The 10,830-nt window shown below is 40.9% G+C and overlaps 2 protein-coding genes across 3 annotated transcripts in view; one reads left to right on the plus strand and one right to left on the minus strand.

Annotated features, from left to right (window-relative positions):
- LOC146620224 (phosphofurin acidic cluster sorting protein 2-like) overlaps positions 1–6,132 on the plus strand; it is a 45,939-nt gene extending 39,807 nt beyond the window's left edge. For both annotated transcript variants that reach the window (XM_085368845.1, XM_085368846.1), the window contains exons 19-24: positions 1,525–1,567; positions 1,672–1,714; positions 1,925–2,063; positions 2,201–2,424; positions 3,161–3,274; positions 3,386–6,132. In XM_085368845.1, coding sequence (XP_085224971.1) covers positions 1,525–1,567; positions 1,672–1,714; positions 1,925–2,063; positions 2,201–2,424; positions 3,161–3,274; positions 3,386–3,501 — 679 coding nt within the window. In that variant the 3' untranslated portion in view covers positions 3,502–6,132. The remainder of the gene's footprint in view (positions 1–1,524; positions 1,568–1,671; positions 1,715–1,924; positions 2,064–2,200; positions 2,425–3,160; positions 3,275–3,385) is intronic.
- On the minus strand, positions 6,110–8,683 carry mrpl2 (mitochondrial ribosomal protein L2). The gene is made up of 8 exons (XM_085368847.1): positions 8,622–8,683; positions 8,197–8,287; positions 7,931–8,102; positions 7,116–7,257; positions 6,921–7,036; positions 6,729–6,839; positions 6,555–6,628; positions 6,110–6,472 (listed from the first exon to the last, which is right to left on the minus strand). The coding sequence occupies exons 2-8, from the start codon at positions 8,266–8,268 to the stop codon at positions 6,263–6,265; spliced, it is 897 nt and encodes a 298-aa protein (XP_085224973.1). The 5' UTR covers positions 8,269–8,287; positions 8,622–8,683; the 3' UTR covers positions 6,110–6,262.
- Positions 8,684–10,830: the final 2,147 nt, after the last annotated feature.

Below are 10,830 nucleotides of genomic sequence, written 5' to 3' on the forward strand. Positions count from 1 at the left end.
GGCTTGAGCTCCTCTTGCTGTGTCTTAACATTTCCCTTTTCACTTTCGATACTCACTGTAACTTCACTTGGCACTCTGTCCCAGCGTGTGTCTTTGGTTTGGTATGACTTTGATTCTTACTTTGTCCTCCGTGTTGTTGCTGTGACGATTTGCCTAACAACCTTAAAATAAATATTCACAGCGTGGATGGTTTGCTGACTTACAATATCTAACAGTATATATGTATATATGATGCTACACTTAAAACCGCTCCTTGTTTTATTATAGATGCAACTGTTACTGCAGGGCCAAAAGAACTCCATATCAGTCACAAGATCAGCTGTTTTGTCACCTAAACACTGTTTCACAACATTTTCAGATTATCTTTTAAAATCTATAAAATGTACCAAAAATGCTGATGATGTGAACAGAGACAACACAGTATAAGTTAAATTACATTCCCATTCGAAAAACTAAAACTGAACTCTTAATAACACTGCTAGTGTTCTGAATTGCATGAATGATACTAACTACTGACAAATGCGTTTTGTGCGCACAACAGAGTAAAGCAAAGCCTGTATGCAAAAGCTTGACAGTTAAGATTATTTTGTAATTGTTATTTTTGGAAGTTTGTTACAGCTCACAGTGGTGCTCAGATACCTGAATGTTGTGCTTACAGTCGAGTTGCTTTCTGTCGGGCAGATGTTTTTTAGAAATAATACGTGGGTATTACGAGTTGACACACTCAAGTTTTAATAGTGCAAGTAGATTTAGCATGTCCATATTTTATAAGATGTTTTTTATTAGGATCTTGCGAATGACCTGACACACAGTAAAGAGGTGGTGCAGTTCAGTCCTGATGTAGTTGTTCGATAATGTTACTGGAATTCTGTGTAATGAAGCAAGGCATTAAAATGTTTGGGAAGTGTTGTCCTGCATATGCGTATGGGAGTGGGTACCAGCAGTGCTTCTTGTGTTGTTTGATGTTGCAGCAGACTATTTTTGTAAGCTCATTAAAGACTAAGGAAGAATCAGTGACTTGTTTTAAAAGTGTCACTGTTGGACACTTGCAGAACTATGGTGCTAACCGTTTGCACTCTGATCATGGGCCTGAGCGTGCCTCAAACTTTACGGGATGTTGACTGTCATCCTGTTTTTTGTTTGTTTGGATAGGCATGTAATCTTGGACATAAAGGAGCCACACAGTTACTGCACAGATCCAAAACAGTCGTGTATTTAAAAGCAGACACTTGTTGTTATCGTCCTGGTTGACAAGAGAGACCCCACCTCCCCGTCTTCTTCTGGTTGTAAGGAGCAGGTCCTCTCATTCATCTCATTGTATCGTGACTCCCCGAGATGATCCCATTCCACCCAAGCCAGTCATGTGCCATTTCCGCTGTGATGGGACATGGTGCAGGCCATGCCACAGCCATCTGCCCTCCAGGACCATTGAGTGTTCATGTGCACCTCTGGAGTGTTGAAAGTGTTTCAGACCCACCGTTGGTCAAACTCACAGATTCTTTTTGTTCTCGCTCTTTTTCACAGCCCTGATGAGGACTCCTGTCAGAAATTTGTGCCATTTATTGGGGTAAGAAACACATTTGTTTACCATGCAAACATGTCCTGCACTTTTTTTTTAATTCATTCTATATTGAATATTTTCTTTAACACTGGCTCTTATTTTTGTTACAGGTAGTGAAAGTTGGGATTGTGGAACAAAGCCTCTCGACCTCAGGTAAGAAAAGCACATTTTTAAAGATGTGTTATCAGTTTAGTGTCATTGGGATTTTACTCACAGGATACTGACCAGGAAAATAAAGAGAGAAGCCCTCTTTTCCTACTTAATTCAGTTATAGGAAGAGTTGGCATAATCTGGAAAGCATTAAATATTTTTTAGGCACAGTTTTCACTTACAGTGATTTTTTTTCCCCCCCTAAATCTGCAGTGGACTCAGATGATGCCATGGGAGGCAACACAAGCATCTTGTCCTCCCCGACGCCTCCATCGGCCGGTCCGTATGGAAAGGAGATCGGGGGCACGCCCCCACAGTCCCCCTCTGTGTCCACCACCCTGTCTGGAGCTGGGTATGAAAAGCCCACGTCTCTTATTAAAACAACTACTCATAATTGCCCACATCACTGTAGCTTTCAGGGTAAACGGATGTGGAAATGAACAAACCACAAACAAACCAAAGCAAAGCCGTGTTTGTTTCCCTTTGTAGCTCTCCATGTTCGGGCAGTGAGGTGATGGGGCTGCAAGTGGACTACTGGACATGGCAAGGCCCCGAGAAGAAGAAAGAGGGCGAGAAGAGAGACATAGGACTGAAGAACACCCTGAAGAGTAACTTCCGTTCACTACAAGTCAGCCGCCTTCCCTGCGGCGGAGAACTCACTCCTCCACCCAGCATGGCTATGACTGTTGTTACTAAGGAGAAGAACAAAAAAGGTACACTTGGAGGAGTTGCACATAGAAGTTACTAAAAAATCTTTTTCAAATTTGTATTTTTGGTTTTATTTGCTTATTTTTCTCCACTCTTTGAAATTTTAGTCTCCACTCTCTTGTTGTAGTTACAATGAACAGTAAAAAAAACCAAAGCAGGCAGAACCAGATAGATTACCTCATTTATTCCACATTTTCTATTTCTTTCTCCAAATTATAGCCGTGATTACTGAAAATACAATTATATTGAGTCAGAGTCACATGTGCTGTACACAAAAAGATTGGCGGTTCAAGGAGGAAACACAAATCAGCCTCAGGGGGTCACAAGCCCAGATAAATGGGAGGGTTTTGTCAAGAAGGGCATCTGGACTGAAATTTATGCCAAGTGAAACATGTGGACACATCCACTGTGGCGAACTCTTGGGAAATAAGGGAGCAGCTGAATGTAGCTTTATTTGGGTGTGTTGTACCAGGAGGAGCTGATGTCAAATCAAGTTTGTGGTTTCCAGCAGAGATGTGAAGCAGGCTACAGAGGTCCAAATGTTGTAGTGTTCAGCGCTCTCTGATGCTGACTCAGGCGACATTGTTTGAGGCAGTTTATGAGGCTTCTCCCAGCAGGCTCTGTGCAAGTAATGCAGCAGCATCCTCCATGACCTGTGAAACCAAACTTTGTGGATTTCTCATTATTAAAGTATTTTTTTAGCTCTTTTGTATATGACTTTGCTTCTTTCTCCCTTCCCAGTGATTTTTCTCAGCAAGAAGCCGAAGGAAAAAGAGCTGGACTCTAAGAGCCAAGTGATTGATGGTATCAGCAGGTTGATCTGCACAGCCAAGCACCAGCACACGATGCTGAGAGGTGAGAGCTGAGAGCCTCCACTGTTGGAGCTCCACTGCCACCTTGTGTTCATAATACAGCGTAGCCATCATGTTTTTCTCGTGCATTTAGCTCTGTCTTTTCTGCCCTTAGTAACTATTGACGGAGTGGAGTGGAATGACGTCAAGTTTTTCCAGCTCGCTGCCCAGTGGCCAACGCATGTCAAACACTTCCCGGTGGGAATCTTCGGTTACACAAAGCCCGTGTGACCCCGGCCGCCACCAGAATCTCTCGGCTCTACCCGACTCAGCGAGAGGCTGCAGAAAATTAGAAGAAAAACCGACATCCTCCTCGTTCCTCCCGGCAGTAATAGTTTTCCTGTGGAAATCTTACTGACTCACAGACTCACACGTTCAAGACAAAATTTCATGTTGATGTTTTTGATGTTGTTGGATGTTGCTGTTGTTTTCTTTTCTTTTTTTCTTTTTTACACACTACAAAACAGAACAAGTACTAATTTGTAATATTTGCGCTACCGCCTCGGAGGTATTTTGAGGTTTTTTGACAATTTGCCACATTTCGATAATGGCAGCTGTGTTTGCACTTTGTTTTTGTTAACATTTTATTATTTCTGTGAAATCCTACATTTATTGTTACTCTATAGACAATGGAGGAGTGTGATGGTGATGTGCAGTGGCGTGCGTGAGGTTGTTGGAGACCGTGTTTGTGTTTCGTTGTTGAAAGTTGGAATATTGCTGTGAATCTAGATGGAATCCTTTTAACTCACTGCTCAGTTTTCTTACTCGTCCCTTTACTTTCTCAGTAAGGTAAAGCTTTTATAGGAAGGAACAGAATGTTCTTTGCCTCGTTGCTTTGAAGCACACTGTATACCTAAAGCAAGTCAAAAAAAAAAAACCCAAGTCGAGCAATGTATTTGAAGGTAGCTATAATGAATGTAGCTATGACACATTTGTTACGTGTAAGCAGAATATCAGATCAGTTCATTGTTATTAATGCAGATGTTTTCCCTTTGCTGTTGGTGTACATGCAAACTGTACAGTAACAGCCACTTAGAAGCAGGGTAACTACTTATTTCCCCACAGCTGAAATGCCAAATTTAGTTGCGATTGCATGAGCTGTTGTGCTGTTTTTTATACTTTCCGCCTTTACATAATTCGACCTTCCAGGTGGAATTTCAGCATTTCTGTGGTTAAACGTGGTCGCCCCTGTGTTCAGCTTTACCTGAGCAGATCTGTCACAGACCTGCAGTAACTTAGCAAAAACTAGACTGTGCAGTGATGTGCCAAAGTCGAGTCCTTTTATTTTTTTAAACAGTCCAGTCACAGGAGTATCTTGGCCAGGCCTAACTTCATAGTATGTCAAAGTGAAAACTCAAATTGTATATGTGATGTGTTTGTGGTCCCTGCGGAGATCAGTATTACGATTTCTGAGACAAATTCACCAGTTAGCGCTCCACATTTAGCCAAATCTAAACACAGCTTCACTGTGGTTGGATGTGCACGTTACTGAAAGGGTTCAGCATTGCATAAGGCTATGGAGGGAATATTACAAATGAGTCCGTCTGACTCGGAGGGAGGGGACAGCCAAGTGCTGACTCGCTTTGGAAATATGATTACAAGTGTATGGAGTCTTGCCTGACGTCCAAGTCACTGCCCCCCCCGTGTGTCTGTGTAGGTGTGCTCTATGTTCGATGGTACTTCCTGAGTAGTGTTACGTGAAACTTTTGCAATAGGAAACCTTTGGACAAAGGGCCTTCTCTATGAGGTTGTTGCTTTTTATAAAGTGAAGACTTAACAAGCTTTGATAGGCTGGCTTTTTTTTTTTAGCATTGTATATAAACATGTACAAGATATACTATTGTGAATCACAAACTCCCCTCCCTCTTCCACTAAATTGAAAGCACAAATAGTATACCTTTATTTCTTGACATAAATGCCAAATATATTTCCAGAACTCATAACTATGAAGTACAATGCAAACACTATTAGGTATGTTTTCCTCATATACATTTCCCTGATGCACTTTCATATGGGTTTACACACATTGTAGCTCAAATTGGGACATACTTTGGTTCTCAAGGTAAAGTGTTAGGTGTTACTTTTGGAATTTAAACCACTACCTGTAGTCAGGAGAAGGCTCTTGATTTCTTTTTTTAACCATAGGGATGATGTGTTACATTGATGGCTTTAACTGCCATGTTTGGTCTGAAAACCCCATCATGGCTCATTTGTTACGTAACCTTTTTGCCACTAAATGTTGAGGTCTGTTTTACAGCTTCCACCGCACGTGTCTGCCTGTGACTTGTACAGTCAAGTTATTCCGTCTCCTGCTTTTTGAAGAGTTCACCCTCTTTCAAGTCAGGAGCGCAAACCGAACCTTAAATATTTCAGCATTAAGTATTAACAGCGGCAGAGTTATGTGAGGGGAATTTGTCATGCGGGTTAGCTTTTCATATACTAAATAACAAGTGTATTTCAATGTATGTAACCTCAAGACTTTTTTTTTTTTGCCCAAAATCCAGAGGTAGCATGGGGGCATTAAACAAGGCTGGATCAATGAGCAGGCATGCTCACTTTGCCACCGTGATTTAGCACCGCAAACAAAAGAACACATCATCAGCGTTGATCCTTCTATTCCTGATCTAGCTAAAGTTACATCATGCCATCTCATTGCTCCGGTTACTTGAAATGCCACCCAGTGTCTTTGCACAAACCCTATTTTAAATGACATGACAGTATTTTTAAATTTACCACTAAAAAAAAAATCTTAAAAAAAATAAAAATATGGGTTACTTCTGCATGTTTTACTATAGATGTAAATATGTTTTGGATTTTTATATTGTTTCTTTCCATGCTCTCACAAGCAGTTGTGTTTAATAAAAATTTTTAATCTTCTGTACAAACGGCTCGTCTTTATTTAGATTTATTTCTCAGAACAACGTTAGATTTCATCCCAAGGGATCAAAGAAAAAAATCTACAATCCGCTAAACATGTCCAACATGTGCCGTGTTAGCTCGCTGAGACTGAGGGCAGGTTGATGTAGACCTTCATCGGAGGCAGCGGTTTAATCTTGCGCCCTGCCCAGCCTCCCTTCCTCTGCCACAAGCCGCTGGAAGGGCGGATGCCCAGCCAACGATTGCGCCCGGCTTTGCCGATGATCCGTTTATTGTGGTCGACGTTGGAGATGCGTCCCACTGTGACCATGCAAGTCTCCAGCACCTGTGTGTGTTTACGAGACAGCATTTAGCCAAACTGAACGTGTCTTTAACAGCGGCTGTAATCCTATTCCAGATTACTTCACCTGAACCTGCTGCTTTGAAGGAAGCTGAACGATTGCCGTTCCATTTACTTTACGAAGCAAAACGCCGCTCGTGCCTGAAAACCAAATGAAACACAGCGTTCACTTTAGTAGCTTTTCTGAGCAACCTCGCCTTCCAGCAGCTTACATAGTGAGGGATACAGTACAGTAGGTTACCTGCAGCCCGGATATACTCTGATCCCTTCCCAGGTCGTAACTCCAGGTTGTTCACCAGCGTCCCCACAGGAAGAGCCCCCAGCGGGTAAGCATCTCCCTCATTGGCCGAAACTGCAAAATTAAACAATTCTCATTAGATATACAGGTTACGAAGGCCGACGAACCTCCAACTGAAAAACTTGGATCCTGTACCTGCCATGCGTCCAATAACCCCAGATGTTTTAATGATGTCTCCAGCCTGCATGTTCTCTGTTGCAATGATCCATCTTTTTCGCTCACCTCCAGCTACCAGGGCGATATCAGCAGACCTGCACGCAGACAAACCCAGCTTAGTGTTTTCAGTACTTTGAGCGTACACATTAGACTCCGGGCAGTAAGTGGTCTCACCTGCACGGGTCGTATCGCACTTCAACAACCTTCTCCTCAAAAGGCTGGCCCTCTCTGTTGGCTTCATACCGTAGACGATGGAAGTCTACCCACCGGTATCTTTGTTTATGACCACCGCCAATGCCATGTGTACGTATTCTTCCTGTAGAAGGAAGTAGGGCGGCAAACGCTTGAAAGAAAGCCACAAGCCTTGAATTCTGAGGCTACACAGGAGTTCAAACTTTTACCTTGAGCACAATTTCATACTTTAACTATAGCACCAGGCAGGTTTCTATTAAAATGTGTCTTACAAAATGTAACAAAACCTTTCCTGTAGCAGACTGCTACAAAAAATAAAAAATCTGTTGAATCTAATCTGTTCTTTTGAAGACAAGTCTCTTTGGTGCATTCACACTACAGGCACTGACTCAAATGTGATTTTTTTTTTGCAGTGTGACCTCAGTCTGAATTCACGTGACTTTCACTCCACTCTGAGTGTGAACCCCCTGCATCCACCGATGTCTGGGTATAGAGGGAGCAGGCATTAAGGGGCCATTTCACCATAAAAAGCTTTCTCTGTCCTCATTGATAAACTAGAAGATGTGCAGCATTTAAAAGCTGTACATCAGCATTTAAATGCCACCATAAACTCTGACTTCAGTGGCATCTTTTTGTTTTAAACACAGTGGCTACATAGTGTAGTGCTTTACATATTCGCAAAACAAGGGAAAGATCCCTGGTTCATTATGGAGAGGAGAAACAAACCCCTATGTGGCTGTATCTCAAAAACATCCTGTGAACATACAGCTATTTTTTTTTTTACCACTGCACTTTACCTGTGTGATCTCTGCCTCCTGTCTTTTTCATTCCGATAGGCCTGATGGTGTACTTCTCCCTCTGCTTCCATCTGACCCTGTTCTGCTCCAGAGAGGCTGTGGTGAGGAAGCCTCTGCACTGGATCACCGCACTACTGGGCACCTGAGCTCCCAGCTTACTCCATGCAGCTGCCTGTCAACACCAAAAAGAGCCGCTCAGATTGTTCCTGATGTCATGTTTACTGTCTAAATATGGCTGACAGGACCAAGGCAGGAGGCGTTTTTACCTGAGAGGAGACCAATGCGGGCTGGGAGAGAGTCAGGGAGCGCAGGGCTCGAGTTAGACACGACAGCGCCATCACAACAAGGACCTGCAGACTGGTGAAGGGAGACACTGTGTTTAAAATCAAGTAAGTGCTAACATTTCTCCTGCTTTCGGCCCCGACTGTAGCTGACACAAATCGGTCACATAATCGATAGTTCGCCTGACTTTTATCGGTGGTTGCATATGTGCATCAGCTCTGCTTAGCATATCTTCAGTTACCAAATGACAAGCAAACGTGAACCACCGCTAGCTTAGCGTCTCTCTACAAAGACAGCTCCATCAGCTCAGTAACGTTTCTTTTCGGTTTTAATGAACAGATCTTATTTAACCCCTAGTCTGAGGTCAAGTGTGTGATATTACCGAACCTAACCGTAGCATTCGACTAACCTTTATATTTTAACTTATTTCATCCCGAGCGTCTCTTCTGCGTCCTTCGCAGTCCTGCACGCGATGTCGCGCAGTGATGACGTATGTATTGCTGTGTCCTGTCTGTCGAAGCGTCGAATGTGGTGGGTTGAGAAACGGATTGTTTTAGTGAATCAGCTGTTTAATCCTAATGGGCAGCTTATGTCCTACTCAGAATTCTTAAACACCTATAAATTTCCAGCCACACCCAAAGAATATGCCATATTATTTGATGCAATACCTACGGGTATTATAATGCTTTTTAAAGGTATTCAACCTTGCATATCATCTGTTTCTCTCCCCAACCCTTTAGATTCACACATAGGAAGAATCTGTCTAACAAACCACAGTAAAAGTAATAAGAATATCCGTGCTTTGTTCCAGACAGAATCTCTAACTATTCCACATGTGGTCTCTTATTGGAATTTCTTTGTCAGTGACATTAACTGGAAAAGAGTATGGACAATTCCTAACAAGTATCTGGTAACGAATAAAGTGAAGGAAGTCTCATTTAAAATATTGCATAAATTTTATCCTGCTAATCATTACATGACGAAGTTCAAAAGGGACATAAATGTGAACTGTGGATTTTGTGGAAGCCATCCTGAGACTGTGCAACACCTCTTCTGGATCTGTTCATACGCTAGAACATTTTGGAAAGACTTCAGTAGATTCATTGCTGGACATCTCTATAATGACTTTACTGTGAAATGGGAAAATGTTGTATTTTGTTTCTTTCGAAGGCAAAAAAAAGAAGATGTTTACTTTATAATAAACTTGTTAGTTATCTTAGCTAAATTTTATTTTTCACAAATGCAAATACAGTAACAAAAAACCTAATTTTAAACATTACTATAATGATGTTTTATGTTACATAAAATTGATTAGTGGATCACTTAACAAAAAGGCTATGAAAACTATTACTATTTGTAGTAATTACAAATTATTTGAATGTTTGCAATTCTTTGTATTACACCCCCTGGCATATGTTAATTTTGTTCTGATTGTGTACATGTTCTGTATACTGTTTCTTAATAAAGTTTAATATTTTGAAAAAAAAAAAGCGTCGAATGTGTCGGGTAATCTCGGGGGCGTTTTTTTTTTTTTCTTAACTTTATTTAACAAACAATGAGTATACAACATACAAACAGATGAAGTATACAAAACAACAGAACATCAACACAAAAAGCCAAAGGTAAAAGAAAAAGGTAACAATTATAAGAATACACGCAAAAATTCACATACATATATTGTTTTGAGCCTTTTTGTTGGTGGAGTCTGATATTGATTGTATGTACATTTCCACATCCTTAAAATAATGACAGAAATATGGTGTTTTGTTAGTAAACTTACATTTATGGATAAAAAATTTAGCTAAAAGTATGAACAAATTTATCATAAAAAACATTTCTCATACTTCTTGGGGAACTTAAACCAACAGAATAAAACATTTTCCCATCGTAAAGAAAACTCCCTTAAAATATGGACAATAACAAACCTGCTAAATTCCTTCCAGAATCTCTGTGTAAAAGAACAGTACCAAAAAAGATGCGTCACAGTTTCTGGATGATCCCCACAGAAAGTACAATTAGTATTTATGTCCCTTTTAAATTTTACCATGTAGTGACTGGCTGGATAACATTTATGTAGAATTTTAAATGAGACTTCTTTCACCTTATTTACAATCAAATATTTATGGGGGACCATCCAGACTGTCTTCCACTTGATATCTGGAACATATCGGTTCCAATAAGATATTATATATGGGAGAGAGACGATATCTTCTTGGAATAAACTACGTATTCTCTTATTGCTGTTACCAAGTTCCTGTGAAAAGCAGATTTTTCCTATTGGTGACTCAGCTGGATCAGGGAGAGTGACTGAGGTATATATTGAGCTGTCAGTGTTTTTATATAACATTAAAGTCCCTGAGGGTATGGCACCAAGCACCACTGAGAATTCCTGAACACTGATTGGAAAATTATATAGTGCAATAAAGTCGTTGTAAGTAAGTAGTTGTCACTCTTTACTAACCAGCTGAGCCACCAATAGGATCCCATTTTGGACCCAAGTTTCCAGGAAAAGTGATTTATTTTTATATAAAATATCTCTGTTGTTCCAGATAAGATATTTGTGAGGTGAGAAGTTGTGTTTATAAATGAGGGTCCACGCTAAGAGGACCTGCTTATGG

This window comes from Diplotaxodon limnothrissa, linkage group LG13 (assembly GCF_057381915.1).
Source record: "Diplotaxodon limnothrissa isolate DT_005_m linkage group LG13, D_limnothrissa_male_GT1.1, whole genome shotgun sequence".
Taxonomy (NCBI): Eukaryota; Metazoa; Chordata; class Actinopteri; order Cichliformes; family Cichlidae; genus Diplotaxodon; species Diplotaxodon limnothrissa.

What these genes read in the sequence shown, in the direction of transcription:
- mrpl2 (XM_085368847.1), bottom strand. Translation starts at nt 8,268, where the DNA reads ATGGCGCTGTCGTGTCTAACTCGAGCCCTGCGCTCCCTGACTCTCTCC. An exon ending in GTGCGATACGACCCGTGCAG is followed by an intron (nt 7,037 to 7,115) that starts GTGAGACCACTT and finishes GTCTGCGTGCAG; the next exon opens with GTCTGCTGATATCGCCCTGG. An exon ending in CTTCAAAGCAGCAGGTTCAG is followed by an intron (nt 6,473 to 6,554) that starts GTGAAGTAATCT and finishes AAACACACACAG; the next exon opens with GTGCTGGAGACTTGCATGGT.